The sequence below is a fragment of the Capricornis sumatraensis genome, chromosome 11 (genome assembly GCF_032405125.1).
Source record: "Capricornis sumatraensis isolate serow.1 chromosome 11, serow.2, whole genome shotgun sequence".
Taxonomy (NCBI): domain Eukaryota; kingdom Metazoa; phylum Chordata; class Mammalia; order Artiodactyla; family Bovidae; genus Capricornis; species Capricornis sumatraensis.
Window position 1 is genome coordinate 83,026,916 of NC_091079.1, and position 20,402 is coordinate 83,047,317.

General features: G+C 41.5%; 1 protein-coding gene across 1 annotated transcript in view; it reads right to left on the reverse strand.

Annotated features, from left to right (window-relative positions):
- Window positions 1-20,402, reverse strand: part of SPAG1 (sperm associated antigen 1) — an 84,073-nt gene that overhangs the window by 24,901 nt on the left and 38,770 nt on the right. The window contains exons 10-11 of the mRNA XM_068983818.1: window positions 1,203-1,595; window positions 790-889 (exon numbers count right to left, since the gene is read on the reverse strand). Coding sequence (XP_068839919.1) covers window positions 790-889; window positions 1,203-1,595 — 493 coding nt within the window. The remainder of the gene's footprint in view (window positions 1-789; window positions 890-1,202; window positions 1,596-20,402) is intronic.

A 20,402-nucleotide genomic window follows, 5' to 3' on the forward strand; every position in this document is an offset into this window, starting at 1 on the left:
CAGGTGTGAGAGTGAGTCAAGTGTCACAGCCATGCAGAAGACCACGAAGTCTGAGGTGACAAGGAAAGTGGAGAGGAGAGGGAAGCTGAGGAAAGACTCCTGAAGCAAAGCTGTGCAGAGGGCATTACACATACAGACCAAAGGGGAGCAGAAAGCTTGGGGGGGGGCCACGGGGTGCAGTGTGGGGACAAAGTGTTAGTCACTCAGTAGTGTCTGACTCTTTACAAACCCATGGACTGTAGCCCGCCAGGATCCTCTGTCCCTGGAATTCTTCAGGCAAGAATACTGGAGTGGGTGGCTATTCCCTTCTCCAGGGGATCTTCCCGACTCAGGGATCCAACCCAGGTCTCCTGCATTGCAAGCAGATTCTTCACCGCCTGAGCCACCAGGGAAGCAGAGATTATAATGATCTGCAACAGCATATTGGGCAACTGAACACAGGCTGAAACAGTCTGCACAAAATAATGCTTCAGGAAAAGTCATCCTGATGCTACAGTGGATTGGAGGAGGCAGAGACACCGGTCAGAAGGCTTCTCCAATACTCGGATCGATGTGGAAAGATTATGATTAAGGTGGTAGCTAAGAAATGAAAAAAGTTTGCACAAACATCTTCTATAATTGTCTTCATATATGTAAAAGGATGTATGAGCTTTATGTGTTAACCAATTAACGCACCTTCAATGTCTTAAAAAATCAGATTTACGCAGAAACGTTAGAAGGGTATTAAATACTGCATTCATCCCACTGAAATGATAATCTGTTGACAAAGCTGAAAAACGGGCAGTTTACCTGTTACAATCCTGAATACAGCCACTGCAGTTTCCGTCTTTGAGGTAACATGCTGCTCTATTTGAATATAAGATACTTAGATCGGCTGCACTTCCACTTCCTAAAAATCACATTTAATTAAATGGTTACAATCCATTGGCGGAATCACAGTTCAGCAGAAGACTGAGGTCTCCCGCGGCACCACGGTCCTACACCCGCGGCTAACGCGGCTGCGAGCAGCTGCCGGGGCCCGCTCCGGCCAGAGGCCAAGCCCGTGACCGGCAGCTGCCCACGCGCCCCGCCCCGGGCACACGCGGCGCGCCCCGAGGTTCGGCCGCATCCGCCCTGCCCTCGGTTCCCAGGAAGGGAACGGACGCAGTGGGCCCCTGTCATTCGCAAGGGGCCGGGGAGACCGCCGGGCGCAGCTCACTCACCTGCGGGCTCCAGCTGCGCGATCGCCGCCGAGTACTTGAGCGCTGCCTCGGAGAACTGCCCATTCTGAAAGAGCTCGTTGCCCTGGCTCTTCAGGGCGGCGGGGCCCATCGGGGCAGAGGGCACGGGCGGGGGCGCGTCGGGTCCCAGGGACGCGCCGGCCGCGGGCTCCCCGGCGCCCCGCCCGCCGCCCGGCTGCCCGTTGGCGCCGCCCGCCGGGGCCGGGGCCCGCGGTCGGTCCCGCTTGTCCGCGCCGGCCCCTGGCGCCCGGCTCCGCCGCGGCGCGCCCCTCTCCGGCCGCTTGCCGCCCTCTCTCCTGCGCGTCAGCTTCTTCTGGATGTTGCCCATGGCGCGCGGCTCGGCGGCGCTCCCGGCTCCCGCCGGCTCCGCCGCCTCTGTGGGGAGTGGATGCGGGAAGTGACTGTTTGCATCATCGGGAGCAGCTACCGCCGAGGCCGCGGCAGTGCCGGCGCGGGGGCGGGGTCGCGGGCGAAGCCGGGAGGAGCCGGCCCGCCCCTCGCCGGGAGCCGGGCAGTTCCGGCGCCGCTGGGGGCCGGTCCGGCCCGAGGGCTGAGCGCCGGAGGACGCGCTCCTGTGGAACCCGAGGGTTTCCGGGGCTGAGGACTCAAGTAAAGCCCGGACTTAACTCTTCGAACGCCGAAGAGCTTGGGATGTGAAAACCGGCATTTCAAACATCATTCCCTTCATCACAGCATACGTGTCGAGGTAGACCTTACATAATTTGTACTTTTCTTCCGCTTAACAATTTACAAATGAATGAATGAAGTTACTAAGACTTGAATACAACTGCACTCCCAAGGTAGGGTACCCTTTCCTTCTGTTAAAGAACTGGGAGAAGATAACTTTTTCAAATTATCTTTTTCAAATAATCAAAAAATTATCAATTTTTTCAAATCATCAAGTCCAAGTGATTTTTAAGGCATTTAAAAATGGTTTTAGCAAGGAACTCACATAAAACAGCCACCTAGTCTTTAAAGTGAACCTTAAAAAGTCAGTATAATTTCCATTACAATACCTTACTCCAAGGTAAAAATTCTCTGATCTTGATTGAAAGATTTCAAGTATTTATCAGAGCTTTAATAATTGATTATTGAACTGATTTTTAACTATGAAAATAAATATTTCATTAATGGGTGTCTAAATATTTGAAACAAAGCAATTCATCATTTCAAAGCACTAACTGCAGAGACTTCCCAACTTTCTCTTGTAACAAATTCTCATCTAATTTTTAATGAATGTATTTCCCATTCTGTTTCATGAATGTTAAAGCCAGAATCTGAGGCACAGATGAAATAGAAACCAACAAGTACATAAATGAAAATCAGTGAATAAGATGATGGTCACCTTAAGGCAAGCAATGAGTTTATCAGTTCAGTTCAGTCGCTCAGTCGTGTCCGACTCTTTGCAACCCCATGAATTGCAGCACGCCAGGCCTCCCTGTCCATCAGCAACTCCCAAAGTCTACTCAAACTCATGTCTAACGAGTCAGTGATGCCATCCAGCCATCTCATAGCATATCGGGCACCTACTGACCTGGGGAGTTCCTCTTTCAGGATAGAGTTCCTCTATCATTTTGCCTTGTGAGAGGGCATCAGAGGGCAGACACACTGAAACCATAATCACAGAAAACTAGCTGATCTGATCACACGGACCACAGCCTGTCTAACTCAATGAAACTAAGCCATGCCGTGTGGGGCCACCCAGGATGGTCGAGTCATGGTGGAGAGGTCTGACAGAATGTGGCCCACTGGAGAAGGGAATGGCAAACCACTTCAATATTCTTGCCTTGAGAACCCCATGAACAGTATAAAAAGGCAAAATGAGTATATAAAAGCACACTAATTAATAGAGTTTTCCTGGCTCAGACAGTAAAGTGTCTGTCTGCAGTGCAGGAGACCCAGGTTCGATCCCTGGTTTGGGAAGATTTCCTGGAGAAAGAAATGGCAGCCCACTTCAGTATTCTTGCCTGGAAAATCCCATGGACGGCGGAGCCTGGTAGGCTACCGTCCATGGGGTCGCAAAGAGTCAGACACGACTGAGCGACTTCACTTTCACTTTTCCATACAGCAGAATGACATTCAATTTTGGATCACTAACCAAAAGAGGCTTAATTATTAAAACAAAAGATGATCTTGTAATAGTGATAAATCCCTAGATTGAACCCAGTAGAATTATTACAGCAAGGCTCTAGTACTCTTCATCTGGTATTTGCTGCTCAGGTTCCACCCAGAATAAAAATGGACGGAAGCATAAATCAGTGTCAGAAGAAATGATGAGCAGCTAGTATTGTTTTCTGTTCCCTCGGGTGTCATCCACTCATGTCTGACCAATACTGTTACTAAATAGCTGCTATTTATTTAAAACTTAATATGAGTCAGGACCTTTACATACATTATCATTAATCTTCATACCAAGTATTATCCCCACATTACAAATGAAGAAAGAGACACAAGGAGAAGACTACGGAATTCCCTCAAGCATGAAGAGCTAGAAACCAACGTACCTGGGATTCAGGATCCAGAGGAAACGAAATGAATGCTGTACCTCTTTCCTTAAGATTGAAATGCCCCTGAAATTTCCCTGCACAGGTAAGCAGAGGCCCAGGCACGAAAGACCTGTGAGTCCTGGCGGCTATTTAGCTCCCTGGAAGACATTCCAGAGGAGTCATTCAGAAGATAGCTCCAAACGTAGATCAGAGGAGGCCTTATCTGGAAGACACTGACTTGGGAATTGCGAGCATAATAACAATCATCGAAGAAGTTTGGTGGATGTGGAGGGAGTCACTGAGATCTTCCAAAGGATCCCTGAGAAATACATTTAAAAAGATGATCAGAATCGCCAGTGGAAGTGGAGTACCACCTAGAAATGAGAGGAGAAAAACGGGAAGGTGTACTGCTTCAGAAACCAAGAGGAAAGAGCATTTCAGGGACAAAGGAGTCAACGAAAACAACAGTCAAAGGAAGGAATGACCAACAGTTCTCACTGCATAAAGACTGAAGGAGACCATCAGATCTAAAAACCACAAAGACTTCAGTAACCTTGGGTGGTGCAGTGGTTTAGGGTAGCTGGTAGATACAAAAATTCTCAATGAAATACCAGCAAACTGAATCCAATAGCATATTAAAAGTATTATACATCATGATCAATGGGATTTATCTCAGGAAAGGAAGAGTATTTCAACAGTAGAAAAATCAATTTATTCAATACCTGCCATTAATAGAACATGGGGGAAAAACCATATGACCATAGGTGACATTGAAAAGGAACTTGACAAAATCCAATACTCTTTCATGATTAAAAAAAAAAAACAACTCAAAAAATGAAGAAGTAAAACTTCCCAGCCTGATTAAGTACATTAAGTACATTTATCAAAAACTCACAGCTAAGATCATACTCAGTAGTGAAACCCTAAAAGCTTTCCCCTGAAGAGTTTCCACTGTAGCTACTCAACATTATACTGGAAGTTGTAACCTGGTCAGTTGAGACAAGAAAAAGAAAGACGTCCATACTGGAAAGGAAAAAGTAAAACTATCTCTATTCAAAGATAACATGATTATCTTCAGATAGATTCTTTAGGATTATATATTTACATAATACACGCACACACACAAACTACTAGAGTTAATTAAAAAATTCAGCAATTTCAGGGTACAAGTTGTTGTTCAGTCGCTCAGTAGGGTTTGACTCTTTTTCACCCCATGGACTACAGCACACCAGGCTTCCCTGTCCTCTGTCCCCTGGATTTTTCTGAATGTTGAGTTTTCTGATTGTTTTCTGAAATGAACAGGAATCATTTTTTGAATGCTGAGTTTCAAGCCAGCTTTTTCACTCTCCTCTTTCACCTTCATCAAGAGGCTCTTTAGTTCCTCTTCGCTTTCTGCCATAAGGGTGATGTCCTCTGCATATCTAGTTATTGTTATTTCTCCAGGCAGTCTTGATTTCACCTTGAGCTTCATCCAGCCCAGCATTTCCCACGGTGTACTCGGCATATAAATTAAATAAGCAGGGGACAATATACAGCCTTGTAGTATGGCACCCCACTCCAGTACTCCTGCCTGGAAAATCCCATGGGCGGAGGAGCCTGGTAGGCTGCAGTCCATGGGGTCGCTAAGGGTTGGATACATGACTGAGGGACTTCACTTTCACTTTTCACTTTCATGCACTGGAGAAGGAAATGGCAACCCAGTCCAGTATACTTGCCTGGAGAATCCCAGGGACAGTGGAGCCTGGTGGGCTGCCGTTTATGGGGTCGCACAGAGTCAGACACGACTGAAGCAACTTAGCAGCAGCAGCAGCAGTACTCCTTTCCCAATTCTGAACAAATCCGTTGTTCCATGTCTGGTTCGAACTATTGCTTCTTGACCTGTATACAGGTTTCTCAGGAGACAGGTATTCTCATCTTCTTCAGAATTTTCCACATTTTGTTGTGATCCACATAGTCAAAGGCTTTAGCATAGTCAATGAAGCAGAAGTAGATATTTTTCTGGAATTCCCTTACTTTTTCAATGATCCAACGGATCTTGGCAATTTGATCTCTGGTTCCTCTGCCTTTTCTAAATCCAGCTTGAACATTTGGAAATTCTTGGTTCACATACTATTGATGCCAAGCTTGAAGGATTTTGAGCATAATCTTGCTAGCATGTGAAATGAGTGCAACTGTACAGTAATTTCAACATTCTTTGGCATTGCTGTTCTTTGGGATTGGAATGAAAACTGAACTTTTCCAGTCCTGTGGCCACTGCTGAGTTTTCCAAATTTGCTGGCACTTGAGTGCAGCACTTTCACAGCATCATCTTTTAGGATTTGAAATAGTTCAACTGGAATTCCGTCACCTCCACTAGCTTTATTCATAGTAATACTTCCTAAGGCCCATTTGACTTCACACTCCAGGGTTTCTGGCTCTAGGTGTGTGATCACACCATCATGGTTGTCCAGGTCATTAGGATCTATTTTGTACAGTTCTGTGTATTCTTGCCACCTCTTCTTAATATTCTCTGCTTCTGTTAGGTCCATACCGTTTCTGTCCTTTTCTGTGCCCATCTTTGCAAGAAATGTTCCCTTGGTATCTCTAATGTTCTTGAAGAGGTCTCTAGTCTTTCCCATTCTACTGTTTTCCTCTATTTCTTTGCATTGTTCACTTAAGAAGGCTTTCTTATCTCTCCTTGGATCAACATATAAAAATCTGTTATTTTTATAAACTAGCAATGAAAACTTCTGAAATGACATTACAAAAACAATTCCATTTACAATAGTATTCAAAGAAGTAAAATATTAAGGCAATTTTAACCAAGGCAATGGGACTTGTGGGATAAATATTGCTGAAAGATATTAAATGGAAAAATCTCTCTTCATCATGGATAGGAAGACTTACTTTTGTTAAAATATCAATACTATACAAAGCAGTCTACAGATTCAACATAATCCCTATCAAACATCCATAACTTTTTGGGAAGAAATGGAAAAGCTGATCCTTCACTTTGTACGGAATTTCAAGAGGCCTAGAATAGCCAAAACAATCTTGCAAAAGAACAGAATCAAACGACTTACACTTCAGATTTAAAAACTTATGGAAAGCTACAGTAATCAAAACTGTGATACTGATATAATGATAGACATGTAGATCAATGAAGTAGAGAGTTCAGAAATAAGCCCATATATCTATGGCCAAGTGATTTTTTTTAGGGTAACATAGGTTTTAATTTTTATCAAATGGAAATCAATGTGATAGTACAATGAAACCTCTGAAAACCACAGCTTTGGGCCACATCAGTCAGTCCATCAATCAATCAGGTGGGGTTTTTTGTGTGTGTGTGTGTGTGGTATAGTTGACTTACAGTATTATATAAGTTTTAGGTATATAAAATAGTGATTCACAATTTTTAAAGCTTAGACTCCATTTATAGTTATTATAAAACATTGACTATATTCCCTGTGCTGTATAATAAATCCTTGTAGCTTATTTATTTTATACATAATAGTTTGTAGCACTTAATTTGACCCCCCTAGCATGCCCCTCCCCTTCCTTTTCCCCTCTGGTAACCACTAGTTTGTTCTCTGTGACTCTGTTTCTTTTTTGTTATATCCACTAGCTTACTTTATTTTTTAGATTCCACATATAAGTTTTATCACACAGTACTTGTCTTTCTCTGACTTATTTCACTAAACATAATACCCTCCAATTCTATCCACATGATGTTCCAAATGACAAAATTTCACTCTTTTTTAAGACGGAGTAGTAATCCAGTGTGTGCGTGAATATCATATTTTCTTTAGCCATTCATCTGCCGATGGACACAGGCTGCTTGCATATCTTGGCTATGTAAATAATGCTGCTATGAACATTGAGGTGCATGCATCTTTTCAAATTAGTGCTTTTGTTTTATTTGAATATATACCCTGGAGTAGAGCTGCTGGATCATATGGTAGTTCTATTTTAGTTTATTGAGAAACTGCCCATGTTGTTTTCCAGGCCACGTACACCAATCTATGTTCCCACCAACAGTGCACAAGGGTTACAGTTTCTCCACATCCTTGCCAACATTTGTTATTTGTGGTCTTTTTGATGCTAGCCACTCTGACAGATATGAGGTGATATCTCACTGTGGTTTTGATTTGTATTTCTCTGATGATTAATGACTGGTGTTGCAAGAGGGCATCAGAGGACAGACACACTGAAACCATAATCACAGAAAACTAGTCAACCTAATCACACTAGGACCACAGCCTTATCTAACTCAATGGAACTAAGCGATTCCGTGTGGGGCCACCCAGGATAGGCGGGTCATGATGGAGAGGTCTGACAGAATGTGGTCCACTGGAGAAGGGAATGGCAAACCACTTCAGTATTCTTGCCTTGAGAACTCCATGAACAGTATGAAAAGGCAAAATGATAGGATACTGAAAGAGGAACTCCCCAGGTCAGTGGTACCCAATATGCTACTGGAAATCAGTGAAGAAATAACTCCAGAAAGAAAGAAGGGATGGAGCCAAAGCAAAAACAATACCCAGCTGTGGATGTGACTGGTGATAGAAGCAAGGTCCGATGCTGTAAAGAGCAATATTGCATAGGAACCTGGAATGTCAGGTCCATGAATCAAGGCAAATTGGAAGTGGTCAAACAGGAGATGACAAGAGTGAATGTTGACATTCTAGGAATCAGCGAACTAAAATGGACTGGAATGGGTGAATTTAACTCAGATGACCATTATATCTACTACTGTGGGCAGGAATCCCTCAGAAGAAATGGAGTAGCCATCATGGTCAACAAAAGAGTCCGAAATGCAGTACTTGGATGCAATCTCAAAAACGAAAGAATGATCTCTGTTTGTTTCCAAGGCAAATCATTCAATATCACAGTAATCCAAGTCTATGCCCCAACCGGTAATGCTGAAGAAGCTGAAGTTGAACGGTTCTATGAAGACCTACAAGACCTTTTAGAACTAACACCCAAAAAAAGATGTCCTTTTCATTATAGGGGACTGGAATGCAAAAGTAGGAAGTCAAGAAACACCTGGAGTAACAGGCAAATTTGGCCTTGGAATACAGAATGAAGCAGGGCAAAGAGTAATAGAGTTTTGCTGAGGAACGGACTGGTCATAGCAAACACCCTCTTCCAACAACACAAGAGAAGACTCTACACATGGACATCACCAGATAGTCAACACCAAAATCAGATTGATTATATTCTTTGCAGCCAAAGATGGAGAAGATCTATACAGTCAGCAAAAACAAGACTGGGAGCTGACTGTGGCTCAGATCATGATCTGCTTATTACCAAATTCAGACTGAAATTGAAGAAAGCAGGGAAAACCACTAGACCATTCAGGTATGACCTAAATCAAATCCCTTATGATTATACAGTGGAAGTGAGAAATAGATTTAAGGGTCTAGATCTGATAGATGGAGTGCCTGATGAACTATGGAATGAGGTTCATGACATTGTACAGGAGACAGGGATCAAGACCATCCCCATGGAAAAGAAATGCAAAAAAGCAAAATGGCTCTCTGAGGAGGCCTTACAAATAGCTGTGAAAAGAAGAAAAGCGAAAAGCCAAGGAGAAAAGGAAAGATATAAGCATCTGAATGCAGAGTTGCAAATAATAGCAAGAAGAGATAAGAAAGTCTTCTTCAGCGATCAATGCAAAGAAATAGAGGAAAACAACAGAATGGGAAAGACTAGAGACCTCTTCAAGAAAATTAGAGATACCAAGGGAACATTTCATGCAAAGATGGGCTTGACAAAGGACGGAAATGGTATGGACCTAACAGAAGCAGGAGATACTAAGAAGAGGTGGCAAGAATACACAGAAGAACTGTACAAAAAAGATCTTCACGACCCAGATAATCGTGATGGTGTGATCACTCACCTAGAGCCAGACATCCTGGAATGTGAAGTCAAGTGGGCCTTAGAAAGCATCACTATGAACAAAGCTAGTAGAGGTGATGGTATTCCAGTTGAGCTATTTCAAATCCTGAAAGATGATGCTGTGAAAGTGCTGCACTCAGTATGCCAGCAAATTTGGAAAACTCAGCAGTGGCCACAGGACTGGAAAAGGTCAGTTTTCATTCCAATCCCAAAGAAAGGCAATGCCAAAGAATGCTCAAACTACCGCACAATTGCACTCATCTCACATGCTAGTAAAGTAATGCTCAAAATTCTCCAAGCCAGGCTTCAGCAATACATGAACCGTGAACTTCCCTGATGTTCAAGCTGGATTTAGAAAAGGCAGAAGAACCAGAGATCAAATTGCCAACATCTGCTGGATCATGGAAAAAGCAAGAGAGTTCCAGAAAAACATCTATTTCTGCTTTCTTGACTATGCCAAAGCCTTTGACTGTGTGGATCACAATAAACTGTGGAAAATTCTGAGAGAGATGGGAATACCAGACCACCTGACCTGCCTCTTGAGAAATCTGTATGCAGGTCAGGAAGCAACAGTTAGAACTGAACATGGAGCAATAGACTGGTTCCAAATAGGAAAAGGAGTACATCAAGGCTGTATATGGTCACCCTGCTCATTTAACTTCTATGCAGAGTACATTATGAGAAACACTGGACTGGAAGAAACACAAGCTGGAATCAAGATTGCTGGGAGAAATATCAATCACCTCAGATATGCAGATGACACCACCCTTATGGCAGAAAGGGAAGAGGAACTAAAAAGCCTCTTGATGAAAGTGAAAGTGGAGAGTGAAAAGGTTGGCTTAAAGCTCAACCTTCAGAAAATGAAGATCATGGCATCTGGTCCCCTCACTTCATGGGAAATAGATGGGGAAACAGTGGAAACAGTGTCAGACTTTATTTTTTGGGGCTCCAAAATCACTGTAGATGGTGATTGCAGCCATGAAATTAAAAGACGCTTACTCCTTGGAAGAAAAGTTATGACCAACCTAGATAGCATATTCAAAAGCAGAGACATTGCTTTGCCGACTAAGGTCCATCTAGTCAAGGCTATGGTTTTTCCTGTGGTCATGTATGGATGTGAGAGTTGGACTGTGAAGAAAGCTGAGCGCCAAACAATTAATGCTTTTGAACTGTGGTGTTGGAGAAGACTCTTAAGAGTCCCTTGGACTGCAAGGAGATCCAACCAGTCCATTCTGAAGGAGATCAGCCCTGGGTGTTCTTTGGAAGGAATGATGCTAAAGCTGAAACTCCAGTACTTTGGCCACCTCATGCAAAGAGTTGACTCACTGGAAAAGACTCTGCTGCTGGGAGGGATTGGGGGCAGGAGGAGAAGGGGACGACAGAGGATGGGATGGCTGGATGGCATCACTGACTCGATGGACGTGAGTCTGAGTGAACTCCGGGAGTTGGTGATGGACAGGGAGGCCTGGCGTGCTGCGATTCATGGCGTTGCAGAGTCGGACACGACTGAGCGACTGAACTGAACTGAACTGATGATTAATGATGTTGAGCATCTTTTCCTGTGCCTGTTGGCTATTTATATATCTTCTTTGGAAAAATGTCTATTCAGATGTTCTGCCCATTTTCTAATTGAGTGGTTTCTTTGGACAGAGCAAGTTAGCACTGTTTATATATGTGGGATATTAATCTCTATTGATCATATCATTTGCAAATATATTCTCCCATTCAGTAGATTGTCTTTTTGTTTTGCTGGTGATTTCCTTTGCTGTACTTTTTAGTTCAATTAGGTCCCATTGTTTAGTTTTGCTTTTGTTTCCTTAGACTTAGGAGACAATTCCAAAAAAATACAAGTTATGTCAAAGAATGTTTTTCCTAAGTTTTCTTCAGGAGTTTTATGGTTTCTGGTCCTACATTTAGGTCTTTAACCCACTTTGAGTTTACTTTTGTATGTGGTGCTGGAAAATGTCCTAATTTCATTCTTTTACTTGGAACTGTCCAGTCTTCCCAGTACTACTTATTGGAGAGACTGTCTTTTCTCCATTATATATTCTTGCCTTCTTTGTTGTAGATTAATTGACCATAAGTGTGTCGGTATGGCCAACTAACTTCTGACAAAGATGCCAAGTCCATTCAATACGGAAAGAATAGTTTTTTGTTTTTTTTTTAGCAAATGATGTTAGGGTAACTAGATTTCTACATGTCAAACAATAACAAACCCCCCCCCCAAAAAAAAACTAAAGCTAAGTTGGACTCCTTCTTATATGAATTAATCAAAATAAATCAATGACCTAAAAATAAGAGCTAAAACCCTAGAACTCTTAGAAGAAAACATAGGAGTAAATCTACATGACCTTGGATTTAACAATTGATTTTTGTATATGACCCCAAACTTCTGTGCCTCAACTGATATTATCAAGAAAGTTAAAAAACCTGTGGAATGGAAGAAATATGCTAATCAAGTATCTGATAAGGGTCTAGTATTCAGAATATATAAATAACACAAAGTGAAACAATAAAAAGACAACCTTCAAAATGGGCAAATGACTTGAATAAACATTTCTCCAAAGAAGACACACAAATAACTAATAAACACATGGAAAATGATCACCATAAGTCGTCGTTGTTGTTGTTGTTCAGTCGCTAAGTCGTGTCCGACTCTTTTTGGCTCCTTGGACCACAGCATGCCAGGCTTCCCTGTCTTTCACTATCTCCTGAAGTTTGCTTAAACTCATGTCCACTGAGTTGGTGATGCCATCCAACCATCTCATCCTCTGTCGCCCCCTTCTCCTCCCGCATCTTGATCTTTTCCAGCATCAAAGTCTTTTCCAATGAGTTGGCTCTTCCCATCAGGTAGCCAAAGTATTGGAGCTTCAGCTTCAGCATCAGTCTTTCCAATGAATATTCAGGGTTGATTTTCTTTTGAATTGACTGGTTTGATCTCTACACTGTCCAAGAGGGTGTCCATGTCAAAAGTTTTCTCCAGCACCACAGTTGGAAAGCATCAATTCTTTGGCGCTCAGCCTTCTTTATTGTCCAATTCTCACATCTGTACATGACTACTGGAAAAACCATGGCTTTAAGTATACAGACCATGGTTGGCAAAGTGATATCTCTGCTTTTTAATACCCTGTCTAGGTTTGTCATAGCTTTTCTTCCAAGGAGCAGGTGTCTTTTAATTTCATGGCTGCAGTCACTGTCCACAGTGATTCTGGAGCCCCCCAAAATAATATCTGTCACTGTTTCCACTTTTTCCCCATCTATTTGCCATAAAGTGATGGGATGATGTCATGATCTTAGCTTTTTGAGGGAAATCCAAATCAAAACCATAGGGAATTACCACTTTACACCCCTTGGGATGGTTATACTGAAAGTGGTGAACTATAACAAGTGTTTGCAAGAATGTGGAGGAATTGAAATCTGTACATATTGCTACTGAGAATATAAAATGGTGTAGCCACTTTGGAAAACAGTCTTGCGGTTTTCTACTCTCATAGAACCAGTATTTTACTCTTAACCCAGGGATTGAACCTGGGTCTCCTGCATTGCAGGCAGACGCTTTACCATCTGAGCCACCGGGGAAGACACTCTTAAGTTTATACCTCCCCAAATTATAAACATATGTACATGCACAGACACAAACCCAAAATTCCTGTACATGAATGTTCATAGAGGCATTATTCATAATAGCCACAAAGTGGAAAAACCCAAATGTCCAACAACTGATTAATAAAAAAAGAAAATGTGATATTATCCATGCAATGGAATATTTGTCCATAAAAAGGAGTGAAGTACTAAAACATGGGTCTTAGTAATATTTTTTTGGATATGTCTACTCAGACAAGGGAAATAAAAGTAAAAACAACAAATGGGACTACATCAAGCTAAAGAACTTTTGCACAGCAAACTATGAAAAACTGAAGAGGCCACCTATTGAATGGAAGAAGATATCTGTAAACAATATATCTGATAAGGAGCTAGTATCCAAAATATATAAACAACTCATATAACTCAACAGCAAAAAACCAAACAGCTTGGTTTAAAAATGGACATAGGATATGAATAAACATTTTTCCCAAGAAAACATACAGATGGCCAATAGGTACATGAAAAGATGCTCAACACTACTGATCATCAGAGATTAAAACAACAATGATCTATCACCTCACACCTGCCAGAATGGCTATTATCAAAAAGACGACAATTAAGTGTTAGCAAAGATGTGGAGAAAGTATAATCCTTGTGCACTCTTGGTAGAAATGTGAATTGGTACAGCAAGTATGGAGAAAAGTATGGAGAAGTTCCTCAAAAAATTAAAAACAGCACGATCATACTAATAATTCCACTCCTGGGTATTTGTCTGAAGAAAACAAAAACACTAACTAGAAAAGATAAATATACCTCTTAGCGTTATTTACAACATCCAAGATATGGAAGCAACCTAAGTGCCCAGTAATAGATGAACGGATAAAGAAGATGTAATTTATTTATATATAAACACACACTCCAGTATTCTTGGCAAGAGAATCCCATGGACAGAGGAGCCTGGCAGGCTATGGTCCATAGGGTCACAAAGAGTCGCACACAACTGAAGTGACTTGGCACACACTTAGCATGTGTGTATATATACATAGATAATTTATTTATTTATAATGAAATATCATATTACTTGGTCATAAAAAATGAAATCTTGCCATTTGTGACAACATAGATAAATGTACAGGGTATTACGCTAGGTGAAATAAGTCAGAGAAAAACAAATAATGTATGATTTCACTTACATGTGGAATATAAAAACAAAGCAAATGAACAAACATAACAAAACAGAGTCACAGATACAAGTGGTAGCTGGAGGCAAAAGGGCTGAAGGGAGGAGATTTTCTGAGGAAGATTAAGAGACCCAGACTCCAGTTGCAAAAATAAATGAGTCACAGTTATGAAATGTATAGTATGGGGAATATAGTCAACAATCATGTAATACCTTCACATGGTGACAGATCATAGCTAGACTTACTGTGGGGATCATTTTGAAATGTATAGAAATATGAACTCGCAAAGAGTCAGACACGACTGAGCGACTGAACTGAACTGACTGATGAACTCACTAAGTTGTATAACATGTTGTCGGTCAGTTATACTTCAAAACCAAACAAACAAATGCGTATTAAATAGAAAAAAGATCAGATCTGTGGTTACCAGAGGTGGGGAACGAGGGGAGGGGGGAACTGGATGAAGGCAGTCAGACGTCCAGTTATGAGATAAGTAAGTACTAGGGATGTAATGTGCAACATGATAAACATAATTAACAGTTTTATATGAAAGCTGTTAAGAGAACAACAGTCCTAAGAGTTCTCATCATAAGGAAAAAGATTTTCTATTTAAAAAATTTCATTACCATGTGAGATGATGGATGCTTTCTAAGCTTATTGTGCTGATCATTTCATGGTCTATGTGTCAAATCATTATGCTGTACACCTTAAACTGTATACAGTGCTGATGTCAATTATATCTCAATAAAACTGAAAGGGGAAAAACAAAGAATGAAATACTGATACATATTGGAACATGGATGAACCCTGAAAACATCATGCTATCGTGAGAGAAGCCAGACACAAAAGGCCACATATTGCATGATTCCATTACATGAGATATTCAGGACAGACAAATCCATAGCGACAGAAAGTTTAGTAGTTGCCAGGGGGAAAGGGAGATAGCACTTATTGCTAATGGGTATGGGATTTCTTTTTGTGATGATAAAATGTTTTAAAATTAGATAATCAGGATGGTTGTACAACCAGTGAATTTGTGAAGGATGAATTTTATGATACAGGAATTACATCTCAATTTTTCTTAATTGAGATATAAATTTTATCCTACCCTTATTTTAAGGGTAAAATAAAATTATTTTATCTTACCCTTGACAACAAAGAATACTTCTTTTTTTATCCTGGTTAATTGGATGGGAGAGGAAAAAAGAATCTAATTTTCATCTTTTTATTAGCAATACAAAATGTATTGATCATTTAATTTCTTCAACAGTGATTTATCTACTTATATGCTTTGTGGACAGAGGAGCCTGGCGGGCTACAGTCCATGGGGGTCACAAATAGTTGGACATGACTGAGGGACTGAGCGCACGCACGTGCGCGCGTGCACACACACACACACACACACACACACACACACACACATGCTTTGTTCATTTTGGTACTAGGCTCTTTAACTTGGTTTCATTGCTTTGTAAATGTTATTCATATTTAATGTCATTAACCCCTTGTGCGTCTCTTATTTTTTCATTTGCCTTTTATGTTTTCATTGTATCTATCTTATATAATTTTTAATTTTTACATAATCAAAATCATTCATTTTCTTTATGATTTTGTGCCTTTTAACTCTTTGAAATCCCCACCTTGACACCCTCCTGATTCCAACAATTCTAGGACAAGAACAATATTTATATTTTATTCTTCTGTTTGTTAATGACTTTAATTTTCTTATATTTCATTTTTAAGCAGGGAACAAGCAACAACACTGCAAGGGAGTCTAGACGCTACTTTCCTCTGATGGCCACTTCTAAATGCCCTCTCCCAGGGATTTGTGTGCGTGCTCAGTCATGTCTGATTCTGCGACCCCATGGACTGTAGCCCTCCAGGCTCCTCTGTCCATGGGATTCTCCAGGCAAAAATGCTGGAGTGGGTCACCGTTTTCTTCTCCAAGGATTCTTCCCACCTCAGGGATCAAACATGCATCTCCTGCATTGGCAGGCAGATTCTTTACCCCTGGGACACACCCTCTACTAGAGAAGGAAACTGAAAATAGGGAAGTTTCCGAGAAAGCCGAGGAATTCAAATCCCAGAACCAATCAGCTTTGGGAGTCCTTAGAAGGACAGGTGAAGAAAGCCTATCAATTGTCTTATCCCAGTACCTGACACAGAGTAGGCGCTCAGTAGCTGTCAGCTGTTAAATTAAACCCACTGGTTATGTTATACCTCAGTCTGGATGAATTGGGCCTGGCCAACCCAGGTGGAGCCCGCAGGGGAGCAGCATTATCACCTGGGGTTAGAACACACTACTTGCTGCATTTTCCCATGGTCTTAGGGCTCCTTGCATCATACCCCATAATGACTGAGGGTTCTTTCTTGGAATGTGGTGGGAGGGGAACCACCAGCAAAGATTCCAACTTGATAACCTCTCTCTGGGCTTTCACATTGTTTTCCTAAAATTAACCTGGATTTCTCCTGTCTTGTCCAAGCCTCCAGGACGTCTCTGTCCATGTTATCTAACAATGGAACTTGGTAAAAATGAATATAAGATAGTTCCATTGTTCTTATTTCATCTTCAAAGCAATGCTACTGGGCTTCCAGCCATTTAATCTACTTAATCTTTTTTTTTAAATATATCTTGGGATTTTTTATGAATATAGAAAAAAACAAAAATACAGGACTTGATAGGAAAACATACATTAAAATTTTATACACAGTTAAATCTTAACAGTAAAAAAAATTCATACAGACTCATGCATAAGGAGAATGGGGGTGGTGGAGGAGGAATCCAGCAAAAAACTGTAGTCGTTTCTTTGAGCTGTGAATTAAGGTTAATCTACCTAATCTTGGGGCATAGACTTGGATTATTATGATACTGAATGATCTGTGTTCGTTTCCAAGGCAACCATTCAATATCACAGTAATCCAAGTCTATGCCACAATGAGTAATGCTGAAGAAGCTGAAGTTGAACGGTTCTGTGAAGACTTACAAGACCTTTTAGAACTAACACACAAAAAAGATGTCCTTTTCTTTATAGGGGACTGGAACGCAAAAGTAGGAAGTCAAGAAACACCTGGAGTAACAGGCAATTTTGGCCTTGGAATGCGGAATGAAGCAAGGCAAAGGCTAATAGAGTTTTGCCAAGAAAATGCACTGGTCATAGCAAACACCCTCTTCCAACAACACAAGAGAAGACTCTACACATGGACATCACCAGATGGTCAACACCGAAATCAGATTGATTATAGTCTTTGCAGCCAAAGATGGAGAAGCTCTATACAGTCAACAAAAACAAGACCAGGAGCTGACTGTGGCTCAGATCATGAACTTCTTATTACCAAATTCAGACTGAAATTGAAGAAAGCAGGGAAAACCACTAGACCATTCAGGTATGACCTAAATCAAATCCCTTATGATTATATAGTGGAAGTGAGAAATAGATTTAAGGGTCTAGATCTGATAGACAGAGTGCCTGATGAACTATGGAATGAGGTTCGTGACATTGTACAGGAGGCAGGGATCAAGACCATCCCCATGGAAAAGAAATGCAAAAAAGCAAAATGGCTCTCTGAGGAGGCCTTACAAATAGCTGTGAAAAGAAGAGAAGCGAAAAGCCAAGGAGAAAAGGAAAGATATAAGCATCTGAATGCAGAGTTGCAAAGAATAGCAAGAAGAGATAAGAAAGTCTTCTTCAGCGATCAATGCAAAGAAATAGAGGAAAACAACAGAATGGGAAAGACTAGAGATCTCTTCAAGAAAATTAGAGATACTAAGGGAACATTTCATGCAAAGATGGGCTCGATAAAGGACAGAAATGGTATGGACCTAACAAAAACAGAAGATACTAAGAAGAGGTGGCAAGAATACACAGAAGAACTGTACAAAAAAGATCTTCATGACCAAGATAATCGTGATGGTGTGATCACTCACCTAGAGCCAGACATCCTGGAATGTGAAGTCAAGTGGGCCTTAGAAAGCATCACTATGAACAAAGCTAGTGGAGGAGATGGTATTCCAGTTGAGCTATTTCAAATCCTGAAAGATGATGCTGTGAAAGTGCTGCACTCAGTATGCCAGCAAATTTGGAAAACTCAGCAGTGGCCACAGGACTGGAAAAGGTCAGTTTTCATTCCAATCCCAAAGAAAGGCAATGCCAAAGAATGCTCAAACTACCACACAATTGCACTCATCTCACATGCTAGTAAAGTAATGCTCAAAATTCTCCAAGCCAGGCTTCAGCAATACGTGAACTGTGAACTTCCCTGATGTTCAAGCTGGATTTAGAAAAGGCAGAGGAACCAGAGATCAAATTGCCAACATCCGCTGGATCATGGAAAAAGCAAGAGAGTTCCAGAAAAACATCTATTTCTGCTTTCTTGACTATGCCAAAGCCTTTGACTGTGTGGATCACAATAAACTGTGGAAAATTCTGAGAGAGATGGGAATACCAGACCACCTGACCTGCCTCTTGAGAAATCTGTATGCAGGTCAGGAAGCAACAGTTAGAACTGAACATGGAACAATAGACTGGTTCCAAATAGGAAAAGGAGTACATCAAGGCTGTATATTGTCACCCTGCTTATTTAACTTATATGCAGAGTACATCATGAGAATCACTGGACTGGAAGAAACACAAGCTGGAATCAAGATTGCTGGGAGAAATATCAATAACCTCAGATATGCAGATGACACCACCCTTATGGCAGAAAGTGAAGAGAAGCTAAAAAGCCTCTTGATGAAAGTGAAAGAGGAGAGTGAAAAGGTTGGCTTAACGCTCAACCTTCAGAAAATGAAGATCATGGCATCTGGTCTCCTCACTTCATGGGAAATAGATGGGGAAACAGTGTCAGACTTTATTTTTGGGCTCCAAAATCACTGCAGATGGTGACTGCAGCCATGAAATTAAAAGACGCTCAGTCCTTGGAAGAAAAGTTATGACCAACGTAGATAGCATATTCAAAAGCAGAGACATTACTTTGCCGACTAAGGTCCGTCTAGTCAAGGCTATGGTTTTTCCAGTGGTCATGTATGGATGTGAGAGTTGGACTGTGAAGAAAGCTGAGCACTGAAGAATTGATGCTTTTGAACTGTGGTGTTGGAGAAGACTCTTGAGAGTCCTTGGACTGCAAGGAGATCCAACCAGTCCATTCTGAAGGAGATCAGCCCTCTGATTTCTTTGGAAGGAATGATGCTAAAGCTGAAACTCCAGTACTTTGGCCACCTCATGCAAAGAGTTGACTCATTGGAAAAGACTCTGCTGCTGGGAGGGATTGGGAGCAGGAGGAGAAGGGGACGACAGAGGATGAGATGGCTGGATGGCATCACTGACTCGATGGACGTGAATCTGAGTGAACTCCGGCAGTTGGTGATGGACAGGGAGGCCTGGTGTGCTGCGATTCATGGGGTTGCAAAGAGTCGGACACGACTGAGCGACTGTACTGAACTGAACTGAACCTAATCTTGATTTGCTTTCCTGAGAAAGGGGAATTTAAAATTTTCTGTCCTTCCTATAAGACATTTTTGTTCTCTGAATCTTGTGTATTTGTATGTATTCCCTAATCTACAAATGATTATGGAGGGCCGTGAATGCCAGGATCAGAAATGGTCCTCTTAAAGCTCTGATTGCTTGGAGATCTGAATGGGAATACTGCTACTCTATGGGACTTGCCTTAGGGATAACCACCTAACTCAGAAACATATCAATCTGATAAGCGATATTACACCACAACAATCCTGACTCAGATTTTTAATTTTGGAACCATGTGTGTTACAGGCTTCCCCTGTAGCTCAGCTGGTAAAGAATCTGCCTGCAATACAGGAGACCCAGTTTCAGTTCCTGGGTTGGGAAAATCCCCTGGAGAAGGGAACAGCTACCCACTCTAGTACTCTGGAGAATTCTATGGGCAGAGGAGCCTGGCAAGCTACTGTCCATGGAGTAGTGAGAGTCAGACATGACTCAGCAACTAAACCACCATGTGTATTACAAATACCATGTGTATTACAAATTTTTTGATCAGCCCTCTCTTGTTTATCTCTAATTGTGAAGAGGGCATTT